At 44.2% G+C, this 13,908-nt stretch overlaps 1 protein-coding gene across 1 annotated transcript; it reads left to right on the forward strand.

Moving 5' to 3' along the window:
• The first annotated feature begins 2,826 nt into the window (after positions 1 to 2,826).
• On the forward strand, positions 2,827 to 9,738 carry PGAM1 (phosphoglycerate mutase 1). Its single transcript, XM_016220079.2, has 4 exons — positions 2,827 to 3,025; positions 6,669 to 6,943; positions 7,718 to 7,898; positions 8,648 to 9,738. Exons 1-4 carry the CDS (start codon positions 2,887 to 2,889, stop codon positions 8,815 to 8,817), a joined length of 765 nt encoding a protein of 254 aa, XP_016075565.1. The 5' UTR covers positions 2,827 to 2,886; the 3' UTR covers positions 8,818 to 9,738.
• Positions 9,739 to 13,908: the final 4,170 nt, after the last annotated feature.

A 13,908-nucleotide genomic window follows, 5' to 3' on the forward strand; every position in this document is an offset into this window, starting at 1 on the left:
AGGTGGGGGCTTGTAGTTGAGGATTTTCAAGGTCACTTCCAGTTCAGACACTCAGGAATCCTGAGGGAGTCTACCAAAGGAAAGGCATCATGCTGAGTGCATGTGCCCATCCTCAGGAGTTTCTAGTTGAGTAGATCTGATGCATACATTAAAAACCCCCACAAAACTCTGATGATCAAGGTAGATATTCTGTGAGGTTCGTAAAATTACGAGAGTTCCACAGAATTCCAAGGAGATGAGAGACTCCTTCAGGAGGCAGAGGGGATTGGTGAAAGGAATAAAGTAAGATTACTGAGGTCCTTCTCAAGGCTGTTGGTACAGATGCCCTTGGCCTCCTGTCCAAAGTATCCTAATTATCCCAGTTCCAACCCCAGTGGGCAAGCCATTCCCTACCAGGCATCTAGCTGGAATGGAAGTCTGTCCATGGACCTCCAGACTCACACCCTTTGAAATGGTGCCCTTCATTAAGTCTTTTTTGCTTCTTGATAACGTTGCTAATAATATTTATTATTAATGTGTTAATAACATATTTATTGTTATTTATAACTATTTCCTAGGTGCAGTGCTAAGTGCTTCCCATACATCATCTCTTTTCTCTCACATCAGTGCTTTAAGTGGATCTAACTATGATTATTGTCCCAGTTTACAGATGGGGAAGCTGAAGATGAGACGTTGAGTGATCCATCTTAGGTCCAACAGTTAAACAGAAACAGACATATTTGAACTTGGATTTCGCCCTTCTTACGCTTTCTACTCATTGCAGAAATGTGAGACCCTGGCTAGACAAAAGCACAGAAATCTTGAATAGAAGTAGAGAGCAGGGCAAGGAGAAAGGAACATGACAGGAGTTAGACTGGGAGCATGGATTTAGGGCCAAGGCAGAGGAACAAAAAGTACAGTCTGAAAAGCCAATGTTAAGCTCTCCCTGGGAGGGCCTGGCCATCAGGGTTGGGATAACCAAGCAGCAGAAATGACCAGAGGGACAGCTTCCTAAGAGGAAGTCTTTCAAGGACTCCCATTTGGGCCACACCTAGAGTTTGAACACGGAGTCCTTCCAGCACAGTTCTTACTTTGCAGCCCTGGGATTTTTGTGAGTTCCGGATACAGCTTTTAGTGCTGGATTCGTCCTGGTCACTTCTCCAGTCACCAAATCCCATCTTCTCCCAGCTGCAGAGGATAGAAGCAGTGGAGTATTGTGGTTAGAGCACATATTAGGCCGTTGGACTGCTTGGCTTTAGTTCTGGTTTCTCATCCACTCTAAGCTGTGATTTTGTACAAATTATTACTTTGGGTGTCAGTTTCCTCATCTTTGGAATGGAGCTATAACAGTACCTACATTACAGGAATTGCTGGAGGGTTGAGATAATACATTTAAAAACTTGACACACAAAGGGTGGCTATTATCATGAGTTATCTACAAGCCAGTTTTATGCTTTGGTTCATGTTGTTCCCAAAGTGCCTTTTTTTTGCCTCTCAAATCCTTCCCACTCTTCAAAGTCAACAAGTGACTAAAATGTGGAAGTCACGGGAAGTAGTAGGTAAGAGCATGCATGCATGGATTTGGAAGCCAGCCAGCCTAGGCTTGAATCCTGGCTCCTGTAACCTTGGATAAACGACCTCATCTCTGTTCCCTCATCGGTAATGGGAAAACCTGCTTCATAAGATCATTATGAGATGAGAAGTAGAAGAGTTAGTGTTTGCACAGCACTTATAACACCGCCTGGCACATACTAGTAGCTTCATGAGCGTGTGTTAAAAATTTTTCTACACTCTGTCAAAATATAGCACACAACACAATTTCATTCTGGCACCAGCAGCACAGAGCTGTCCAGATAAGCATATATATATATATAAATCTTGTTTTGCAATATTTGACATATGTATATCACATAAGATTTAGAATTTTAAGCATTTTTAAGTGTACAATTGAATTCAGTGGCATTACGTTCATAATACCATGTAGCCATCATTACTATCCACATTCTAGTTTTATGTGGGTTTTTACCATGGCAGAGTTTTGAATTGGGTCAAAAGCCTTTTTTTCATTAATTCAGAAAATCACGTGTTTTTTCTTTCTTTAATGTAGTGTATTACTTTTTTTTTAAATTTTATTTTAAAAACATTACAGATGTCCCGTGCAGACAAGCAGGTATTTAACGTGCTGACTGGGTGCAGGCAGAGCAGGCGTGTTGGAGGGCTGCGCTTGCTCCTCTGCCGAGCTCGGGAGGCCCGGGAGGCTCGGAGGCGCGGCAGGCAGCTCTGCGCCCAGCAGCGCGGCTTCGGAAGCAGCAGCCAGGGCCAGTCTCCTTGTGTAAAACAGATCGGTGTCCATTGAAATGACCGCAATACAACTATTTGCCGAGCATCTTCCAGGTGGATAGGCAAGAGCTAAGCATTTGTGACGTCCATTTACAGATGAGGCCGCGCGAGGTTCCAGGAACTGCCCAGACACAGCAAGCGAAAGATGAGGATTCGTGTGCGAATGAAATTCTGCGCATGGCGGGGCCGAGTGCGAGTCAAACGATAAGGGCCCTTTTACTACAGTGAACTACACCAGGCGGGCAGCGCGCCTTCCGGACGCTCGGGCCGGGCCGGCCGCCCACAGCCCCGCCGCCCCGGGCGCTTACGTGCGCTCCGTGACTGCCGCGCCGGGCGCCGGCCGGACGCGGAGACCGCATGCGCGCCGGCGCACCGTGTTCACCGCCTCCCGCGGCGGCCGCGGGGCCGGCATGGGACGCATGCGCACACCCGGCGGGCGGACAGTGGTTCCCAGGGAGTGGAAAGATTTAGGGCGCGAACGCGCAGGCGCGGTAGGGGGTCGGGGGCCGGCCTACAGCTTCGGAATCTCTGCGAGCCCCAGGCTGTACCGCGCTCGGAACCGCTGCCATGGCCGCCTATAAGCTGGTGCTGATCCGGCATGGCGAGAGCGCGTGGAACCTGGAGAACCGCTTCAGCGGCTGGTACGACGCGGACCTGAGCCCGGCGGGGCACGAGGAGGCGAAGCGCGGCGGGCAGGCGCTGCGAGGTACGGAGCCGGCCGCGCTGTGGGTGGGGGTGCGAAGGCTCGGGCGGCACTGCTCGGTCAGGGCCGCCCGGCTCGTCCCCGAGCCCTCTCAGAGAAGGCCGAGACCTTGGGCTTCATTTCAACAGCAGTTTATTTTGCAGTTGAGAAAATGAGCCCAGGGTGGGGAATCGACTTGCTCAAGGTCACCCAGTAGAGTGTGAGGGGCCGCGCGTCAGGAAGTGGACCCGAGGCGAACCCCCCCCCCGTACCCGGTTGTGCTCTTCACCGCACCGCCTTGCGAAATTCTCCTTTCTAGTCTGAGCACTTAGTAACTTGGGGACGGGTTGTTAAATTGGACGCCCGGTGTCTTCTAGCAGCTGTAACCAAGCCTTCTCAAGAGGCTGCTGCGGATCCCAGTGAAGCCACTGGTCACACGCTTATCTCCCGCTGTGGGGGGAGTGACACGGCGCTGGGGAAGGGGCGGTACAGCAGGAGGCATCAATATACCAAGAAATCCCGTTCTTGTGTAGGCCTTTGCTGCTCAGCAGCATTCCACAAATCCTGTACCCAAAATACACCTGCAGATGTATTGAGTGAATGAATGAATGATTTGACTTGATCCTTTCCACAGCCCCAGAAAGTATACAGATTTTGTGTCCTTCCTTCCCATCCCTTCCTGGCCCTCTTTTATAGCTGGGATAGTGAGGATTGGAAAGATGACTTGTCCAAGGTCATATCTTCTTAGTCCAGTACATTGGCCTCAGTTCTGGGTTGAGTTAAGGGGTGGGTGTGAGGAGCTGGTAGGCTGCTGGCCAAGGACGCTGGGCAAAGGTGGAAGTGGCAGTGAGATAAGCTTGCGTAGGCAGGGTTGCCCCCTGTGGCAGAAAGCTCTGTGATTTTGGAATGCTAATAAGGGAGCATTCCCTGCTGCCAGCAAGCTGAAGAATCTTTGGACTGAGGAGGTGCATTGGCCAGTTCTGGCCTTGCTTCCTTCTAATCTCTGGACAAAGAAACCAGGTCACTGATGCCTGGTTGATGTGGCACAGGTATTTGGCCCCAGGTTGCTCTCTCTAACTTCTTGCCTTCACTGTAGATACTTTTGAAATAAAGCAAAGGTTTGGAAAGTCTGGGAAATGTAACTTCGCTGCCGGTGTGTGAATGCTTTGGGATGGTCTGGTGTGACCTCATACTGTTTAGGAGAGGCCGGGAAAGGGAGAGTGCTGCTAAAGGAGGCCATTTTCTCTCTTGCTGCTGGCAGGAAGAACTGTATAGGTCTGTTGTGGTTTGCTGATGATTAGCCAAGGAAAAAAAATTGTAGCTGTCCTGTAAGACTGATCAAAAGGTTAAATTTGTAATCTCCCTTGAAATAACAGACCGTTTCAGTTTTTAAGTAAATGTTGGTAGCATTAGTTTTAAAAAGTCCCATTTAAAATCTTAATACCTATTACAGGCATCGTAGATTATATTAATAAGTGAAAAACTAAACAAAAACTTGGAATGATGAAGGCCATTATTAATAATCTAATAATATAAAATATCTAGAGTAAATTCATTAAATTCACCAGGGCTTTAAGTAATAGTAGGGTTTATAGATTCTTGAATCTGATTTCAGGAGGCAGCTAGTGAGAATTTAGTTTCTCGAAGCAAGCTTTCTGGGGGTGGGGGGGGGTGGGGAGGTGGGGGGGTGAGGTCGGGTGGGGGGTGGGGGTGGAGTCCATACACCCCACACCAGCAAATCCATCCCTGGGAGTGTCCTAAACTATGCTTTTGCTTGATGGGCACGTTAAAGGAAGAGGCTTTCGAATTCTATTGAGTCCTAAGGGGAACTGCTTTTCTCCTTGACAACCTATTTGTGTATTCTGTTTCAAGTGGAAATAATTGCAGTGAAATAACCAGTAGCTTTTCAGCATGGGAGTTGAGGCTTGCACTCTGGGTAGTTGCTTTCCAGTGACTCAGCCTATTATTCAGCACCTTTCCTCCCCTTAAGGTTCGGGAGGAGATGGTAACCGAGTCTGCTAGGACTTGTCCTGAGGCTCAGTGGTGAGCTCTGTGCCCGCTTCCCTGGTGGGTAGTGGTGGTTTCCTAGTGGTTAACCCTCCTCCCCCATCAGTGTAGTTCCTACGGCCCCTCATTCTCAGTTGAATGACGGCAGGAAATTTCACTTCACATTTCATTAATGACTGTTGGCAACTTCAAGTTGAGGTAATACCCAGGAAAGTGTGCTGAGTTTCAAAGAGGGCCTTGTAGCCTCATGGAGGAGAACAGGACTGTTTTCCTGGCCTAGTACATTAGGAAAGGGGCCTATTCCCCCACAGTGGGAGGGAGAATAATCTTTCATGAAACATGAAGTAAGATTAATTGTTGTAACCTACTGGTTGGGCCAACATAACTCTTGACTGCCACTCCTCAATAACTGTGTGGAGGAGACTTGTTTTTAAATGAATCAGGCAGTACCCAGCATTTGCTCTCTCCCCAATGAGTGGCTTCTAAACTTGGTTTAACAGCTGACCTACGTATGTATATTCCTCTCAGGGTACTCAGGAATAGGCTGACACTTGGTCGTAGAGAGGAACTGTGGATGAAGAGATTGTGATGCTATTTCCATACTTTATAGTGAAAATATAATTTCATGCAAAAAAGTTTTATCTGCATCGTCTAGGAGCTTTTGTTGTGTACTAATTGTTGGGAATTTAAAAATCACACTCACCCTAGACCAGAGGTTAGAGAGGACTGAAATATGTTAGTAATTATCAATCAGAAGTTAGAGTTCTAATTAAAATACAAACATCAGGATCCTTAGGGTTTAGGAAAATATAGAAATAGCTAGAGATAGTGGTTATGAGTTGGAATTTGGAGTCACACACAGCCTGGGTTTTAATCTCTCTCAGGTAATAGCTGTGACTTTGCATAATTTGCTTTACTCCTCTAGTTATTTTTCTTAACTGGTAGAATAGATTTTAAGGATTGTAACCTCATAGGATTGTTATAAAGACTAAATAAATAAAATACTAAGTACTTTGTCCAGTGCCTGACAGATGGTAAGCCCTCTATAACTGTTATTTATTAAGATAGTCTAAGTTTTGCCCAGCCTGTGTGGCTCAGTGGTTGAGCATCGACCTATGAACCAGGAGGTCATGGTTCCATTCCTGGTCAGAGCACATGCCCAGGTTGTGGGCTTGATCCCTACTAGGGGGTGTGCAGGAGGCAGTTGATCAATGACTCTCATCATTGATGTTTCTCCCCCTCTCTCTTCTTCTCTCTGAAATCAACAAAAACATTAAAAAAAAAAAATTCCAAGTTTTTAGGATCCTTTTCTTGAAAGAATTGAAGCCGAAATAAGTTCTTAAAATGTGGTTAATTATAGCACAGCATTCTGGGGATTAGGATACGCAGCAAAGATGGCAGGTTAGATGAAGTACATTTAAGCCTTGGGTTAGATTCATTATTGGGAAACCACTGGAAGGTATGTAATCAATTGTAACATAAAGTCAACGAATTTTATTTTCCCCGAAGGCAAAATACTGCTTTTCCTGCTAGAGTATACAAAATTAAATATTTAGCCAAATATTCGTTTGTACTACCTGTATGGGAAATTTATATATAAGAAAATTCTGACTCCAGAGTGGACCTGATTAGCTCATCACTTTGAATTTGTAATTTCCAGATGCCGGCTATGAGTTTGACATCTGCTTCACCTCAGTGCAGAAGAGAGCAATTCGGACCCTCTGGACAGTGCTGGATGCCATTGACCAAATGTGGCTGCCTGTGGTGAGGACTTGGCGTCTCAATGAGCGGCACTATGGGGGTCTGACTGGCCTTAATAAAGCAGAAACTGCTGCCAAGCATGGCGAGGCCCAGGTAAAGATCTGGAGGCGCTCCTATGATATTCCACCACCGCCAATGGAGCCTGACCATCCCTTCTACAGCAACATCAGTAAGGTATGTACAGCCTGGCCAGTGTGGCTCAGTGGTTGAGCATCAACCCACGAACCTGGATGTCATGGTTCTGTTCCAGTCAGGGTGCATGCCCGAGTTGCAGGCTTGATCCCTGGTAGAGGGCGTGCAGGAGGCAACCAATCGATGATTCTCTCATCATTGATGTTTCTGTCTCTCTTTCCCTCTCCTTCTCTCTGAAATCAATAAAAACATATTTAAAATTTTTTTTTAAAAATTGTAAGTTATGTACAAGAAGGTACAAATTGAGGTTTGGCTCAATCTAGGACCAGGGGATTAGAATCTGGGCCTCACTCTTTAGCTTTTATTAGTGTGGCCTAATCCCATTGAGTTTATAATTTATGATAAAATAGTTCATAAATTATATGTAATCCCCCTTCTCCAAGGAATGGCCTTCACTTGTTAAAAGATTTAGTTGATTATGTTGTTTATGTAAAAACAACACATATATTTTAATATCTCTACTACCATATTTTGCAAAACCCATCTATAGGTGTAGGGCCTTCCTAAGTCAGTTTTAAGGTAAAATGAATTGGGAAGAACCTTTTCTCCTTCCTTAATGTTTCTTTGAACTATTAGTTTTCCTAGTAGAGGGTGATGGGGGAGAAAGGAGCAGGATAACTTTCCCTTTTGCAAGCTCTCAGCTGCATTCTGTGCCCTGGGGAGAGGCCTTTACCCATCACTTTGACCTCTTAGGGGCAGGGAATGGGCAGAACAGATGCAACTGCTAATGGTGAGCTTGGATTTTTTGTTGTTTAGGATCGCAGGTATGCAGACCTTACTGAAGATCAGCTACCCTCCTGTGAGAGTCTGAAGGACACTATTGCCAGAGCTCTGCCCTTTTGGAACGAAGAAATAGTTCCCCAGATCAAGGAGGGGAAACGGGTACTGATTGCAGCCCATGGCAACAGCCTTCGGGGCATTGTCAAACATCTGGAGGGTATGTACATTTTTCAGAGGGGCCCTTGCGGGATAAGCAGAACTGCCACTAATCAGGGATCTAATTACTTGGTATGAAGGAAACCTTTTGGAAAGGGCTGGACATATTGATAGCCTTAGAGAGAGTCTGGATTGATTCTTAGAGGAAACACCCTGTACCCTTGTTTCTCAAAGCATTTTCTGGAGAAGCAGAGGTGGCCGGACCCCCTGGGTGCTTGTTATACATGCAAAACCTCAGGTTCCACTTTAGACTTGATTCAGAAGCTGCATCTATCACCCAGGTGATTCAGATGCACATTCACGTTTGAGATGCCCACTTTTAGACTAGGATTGCCCATTGAAACTGATAAAATCCTCCTTAATCACAACATGAGTCTCAGTTTGTTTCACCTGAGGGCCTAGAGGCCAGATGTGCTGATTTTTGGCAGGCTGGATGGACTACATCAGACACTTTAGATGTATTTAAGTCCTGCTCCACTGTGGGCTTCTGGACCCCACATTGGGAGAGAGATCTGCGGTACACACCTTTCATACTTTTTTCTGCTTTTCAGTGGCTGCGAAATAAGTATTGGGGGCATTCCTTGGGAGATGGACCTATATAGTATAGATCATTGTTGTTATTTTAAATAGCAGAAAGCGCATCTTGCTTTATTCCTACCAAAGCCCTTTGTCACCTGGAGGATAACTAATAGACCTAAGGGGTGTTGTGGAGTCATATCTTGCTTGGCTAATCATGGTGGGTATTTTCAGGTCTTTCTGAAGAGGCTATCATGGAGCTGAACCTGCCGACTGGTATTCCCATTGTTTATGAATTGGACAAGAACTTGAAGCCCATCAAGCCCATGCAGTTCCTGGGGGATGAAGAGACCGTGCGTAAAGCCATGGAGGCTGTGGCTGCCCAGGGCAAGGCCAAGAAATGAAGGCGAGCAGGCAGACTGCTTTCCCGAGGACACCCTCCCTGCCCATCCCATTCCTCTGCATCTCTCCTGTGCACATGTCACACTGACCACATCTGTAGGCATCTTAGGTTGTAGCTGCAGATGGGGACTGGTGGCTCTCAACTTTGTTTTAGCCATTTTGTCTCTTGCACCCACTCCCTTCATGCAGTCAAGTCAGAATGGCACCTCTGGGGCATGGGTCCTCAGTCCAAGCAGAGGGAAGACTCTTATTTAAGAGTCTAGAGGTAGTAACTCCATTTTTTTGCTAGTGCTTTATTACTAAGGACTTGCTTGAGTAGGGGGATAGGGAGGAAGCCATGCTAAGGCATGACCAATGAGGGGAGGCAAGAGAGCTTATTTGTGTCCCCAGGAGCAGTCCTGTGCTATTGTGTAGTCAGGTGACTGACTGGGGGGGCTCTATTCATTCCAGTGGAAGATGAAAGCATGGTGATTCAAACTAATATTTCCTCCCTGACCCCAGAAAAGCTGGCTCCAGAAGATTGGGATCAGTCCTGAATGTTTACGTGTTGCATTTACTTTTACAAAAAAAAAGTATATCTATATAAAATAATACAAAACAAAACCCTTCTCGGGTTTTTAATGGCGGTTGAACTATTCCCACATGTGGTCATCACAAAGTAAGCCATTCCTCACACCAAGGTGGGATAAGCTCCTTGACTTGTAAGTTGTAGGAGTTATCCTGCTGTGTTTTAGAATCCCTCCCCTGCCTTGTTTTATGGCAGTGAAATGTCTCTTGATCATGTCCAGGTGCGTCTTTCATGTGTCTGAGTTCTGAATCCTGTTCCAGTTGCTTGGCCCTGCCACTTGGGCCCAGTATGCATTTTGAGCATAACTACTAAATCTTTTTTCCAGATCAGTATAATAAAGGAGTGATGTGCAATATTTTCTGTGTGATGTGTATTATCTCTTGTCTGAGGAAATCAGCTTGAACATTCAACCTAAAATGGCTCATTACCCAAGTCTTTGTATGACAGACTAAGAGCTTCAGGACAACCAGTCAAAATTTACATAGCCTGGTCCAAAATCGTTCATCACTAGGTTTTCCACCTCAGGTTGGTGGGTGGGGGTGGGTAGGTCTTCCTGGCTGAGCTCTCCATTCCTGTTGCCTCTACAACTCTTGCACAGTGGTGCTGGCTACCAGATACCCTTGACTGGAAAGTCAGATTCTGAAACTGTTGTGCCCTCTTTAGAGTAAGGTAAAGGCCTGACTAGATTTTTTTTAAAAAAACCACAACAATCCTCTATTAGTTACTTATAGACTTGATTCACATCCTTCCTTTTGGCCCCTAAAGATTTTTTTAAAAAGTTTTATTTACTGATTTGAGAGAGAGAAACAACTTGCTGCTCTACCTATTTATGAATTAATTGGTTGATTCTTGTATGTGCCCTGACCAGGGATTGAACCTACAACCTTGGCGTTTTTCGACAACGCTCCAACAAACTGAGCCACTAGGCTAGGGCTGGCCCCTAAAGTTAAAAAAAAATTTTTTTTTAAATCCTCATCTGAGGATATATTTTCCATTTTTTTTCCAGACAGAGTGGGAGGGAAGGGGGGGGAGAGAGACAGACAGGCAGACAGACATTGATGTGAGAGACACACATCAAGTGGTTGCCTCCTGCTTGTGCCTGGACCAGGACTGAGCCTGTAACCAAGGTATGTGACCTTGGCTGGAATCGAACCCGGGACCCTTCAGTCTGCAGGCAGACGCTCTAACCACTGAGCCAAACTGGCTAGGGCTGGCCCCTAAAGTTTTAACACTGTCAGTGAATATCCTCAAAAATTACACATAACTTCTTAAAATGACTTGATGCAGAATAATTACATTATATACACAACTGGGGAGGGATGCTCACACTTACCTTCTCTCAGGCCTAAGGCCTTACTAGGAAGTAACATCTGTTAATTTAGAATGAAGTTCCTCTGCCAGCCACTGGGTGAGGCACACTACATACAAAATCTCTAATCCCAACCACCTCTGAAAAAAGAACAGGCCAAAGGAGATGTAGAAACTTGTCAGAAGGTATTCTAAATACTGAAACCCAGGTGAAGGACGTTAGTTCAACTAAATCAAGGTTCTTATTCTAAAATTTGAATACTTTTAAACATCCTGGTTTTTAGGTTTAGTTTTTTATTTGACTGATACAGTAACCCTAGGAAGAACTTTGGTAATTTAAGTCTCCAACAGCCTGGTGGGATGTTAGTTTTCTTAGCCTGTACTGAATCTTAGACCAAGCTGGTAATTTTGTTTGGTTAAGTGCTCTTCACCAAAGTCAGACTGGGTCATCCTGGATTAATGTTACTCTATGTCCTGACATCTCCAGTGTACAGCAGTCTCCATTCCTTGTAATGTAAAGAGGTTCTCACTAGAACTGCCTGATGGGCAGGGAAATAACAGAAAGCCAGCATCATTTACCATTACCACTAGGAGGACAACAACTACAATCCTCCCAAGACAGTGCTTCTTAGCCAGGGTAGTACATCTGAATCACCTGTGGAGCTGAAAAACACCCTCCCCCCCCCCCCCCCCCCAAATACCCAACCACTTGCTCTGGGTTCATCTCATGAGATGTGAAAGCAGAGAGCTAGGGCACCTGTGTCTCCCGCCTGCTCCCCGCTTTAAAGCTTTAGCAATTCTGATGTTTACCTAACCCAGGCCGAAAATCACTATTCCAAGGCACAGAAAGAATATCCTTATTCCTAGAACGAATTTTAGATTAGCAAATATCACCATCACTAAACATTACTGTTTGGGCACAGGTGTTCAGTCAGCTCTGAGTACACACCAACATTTTTTATTGAGTATTTGCTGTTAGTCATAGTACCAGGAACTGGAGATTCAAAGATAGACAAAAGAATCCTGCCCTAAAACCTCAGGCTGGTAGGGGAGACAGGCACATAACTAACTTGTAATACACTAGTGATGGTTGATGAGAACAGCTAACCTGGTCTGCACTAGATCAGAGAAGGCTACTATCCAATTATTTCAAATGCTCTTCTTTAGGACACTTTTCCCCATCTGAAATTAAAACATTTATTTATTTACTTATTATCTGTCTCCCCTCACTGGAATGTAAGCTCCACAAGGAAAGGATTCTATCATGTTCAGTTTTATCCCCTAGTCCCTGGAACAGTGCAGCGGTGGGTAGAGTAGTTCCTCCCTCCCTCTCTCTCTCTCTCTTTATTTATTTATTATTTATTTATTTATTTATTTATTTATTTATTTATTTATTTATTTATTTATTTATTTATTTATTTATGTCTTTGTTGATTTCAAAGAGTGGAAGGGAGAGGGAGAGAGAGAGAGAAACATCAATGATGAGTCATTGATCAGCTGCCTCCTGCACACCCCCTACTAAGGATCGAGCCCGCAACCTGGGCATGTGCCCTGACAGGGAATTGAACAGAGATCTCCTGGATCCTAGGTTGATGCTCAACCGCTGAGCCATGCTGGCCAGGCTCAATATATATTTATTAAATGAATAAATGATGTACAACAAGCACTCATAATTAATGAAACAATGTCAATTTAGAAAGCCTCTAATTACATGCTGAAGGTTCTGTTCAACGCTTAGAAAAGGAGGTAGCATTGTACAGGAGAAAACCTGGGCTTTACAGTAAGATAGACCTGGGTTTGACTACTGTACTGCCACTTGATGTCTGTGTCATTCAGGAAAAGTTAATTTTTCTAAGCCTTAGTTAACTTCTCTTTAAAACGGAAATGACTGCTACTTTCCAGGGTCACTGTGAAGTTCTGAGATAAGTAAAATGACTAACATTGTTGTTGAGAGAATCAACTGGTAGAATCTTTCTGCAAGGCAATAGGGAGAATCTAATAAAAATTGAAAATGTGCATATTCTTTGACCCACCATTCCACTTCTAGAAATCTGTTTTGTAAAAGAATCAGGCATGCACAAAGATATAGGTGTTTTCTCTGCAGCATTGTGAAAGAAAAATCTGTAAAGTTTTAAAATACCTATCAGTAGGGAGCTGATTAAACAAATTATATCTAAGTGTCCAACATATGGCCTGACATTTAGTAGATACTTCACAGAAGGCAATCAGGTATTTTAATAACTATAAAAATACTATTGGCATATACTGAGCACTTTTATGCATTTCTTCCTCACATAATCCTATAAGGTCACACTATTTCACATGAGGAAACAGACTTAATGAAATAAAAATAACTTGTTCAAGTATCAATATCAACATCCTTATCGTTATGGTGTAATTTTGCAAAATGTTACCATTGTGGGAACCTGGGCAAAGTGTACAAGAGATCTCTCTGTATTATTTCTTAAAACTGCATGCGGACCTACCGTTATCTTTTAAATTTAATTTTATTAAATTTATTGGGGTGACAATGGTCAATATGAACATACAGGTTTCAGGTGTGGGTTTCTATGTTATAACATCTGTATGTTGCTCTGTGTGCCCACCACCCAAAGTCATCTTTTCTTCCATCACCATACATTAAGACCCCTTCACCACCCACCCCCTTCCCTCTGGCAATTACCACACTGCTGTTTGTGTCCACGAGCTTCAGTTTTATATCCCACATATGAGTGAAATCATATGGTTCTTAGCTTTTTCTGACTGACGTACTTAACTTAGCATAATATACTCAAGGTGGACCTACCATTATCTGAATAGAATTTTTAATTAAAAACACACACACAAAACCATCTAACATGCTCAAGGCTAGAACTAGAGGCCTGACTCCAAAACTCACCCTCAATCACTGTTGCTACACAGAGAAGACGTGGGATCCTTGAGTAACACCTTAAGAAGTGATATCTCATAATTCACCATTCCATCCATTCCCTTTGCAACCTCTCCATACTTAACTCTCATGCCATCCCCAACTTACATGTTCATTTCTGTTTCTGCACTTTGCTTGGGATTCTCTCTGCCTTGAATATTTTCACTTCACTTATCTAAGATCTTTAATTCCTTTTACCTCATGTCACAGATCTTTTCCTGATCTCCTCACATGATAGTGTGTTGTCCCTGTTTTCAATTCAGATTTAACAAATATTCCGAGTACTCA

The sequence above is a fragment of the Miniopterus natalensis genome, chromosome 14 (genome assembly GCF_054644295.1).
Source record: "Miniopterus natalensis isolate mMinNat1 chromosome 14, mMinNat1.hap1, whole genome shotgun sequence".
NCBI lineage: Eukaryota > Metazoa > Chordata > Mammalia > Chiroptera > Miniopteridae > Miniopterus > Miniopterus natalensis.

Excerpts from the sequence above, each read along its gene's own strand:
- PGAM1 (XM_016220079.2), top strand. The coding sequence starts at position 2,887 with ATGGCCGCCTATAAGCTGGTGCTGATCCGGCATGGCGAGAGCGCGTGG. Across the intron at positions 6,944-7,717 it reads TCTACAGCAACATCAGTAAG|GATCGCAGGTATGCAGACCT; the intron begins GTATGTACAGCC and ends TTTGTTGTTTAG. Across the intron at positions 7,899-8,647 it reads CATTGTCAAACATCTGGAGG|GTCTTTCTGAAGAGGCTATC; the intron begins GTATGTACATTT and ends GGGTATTTTCAG.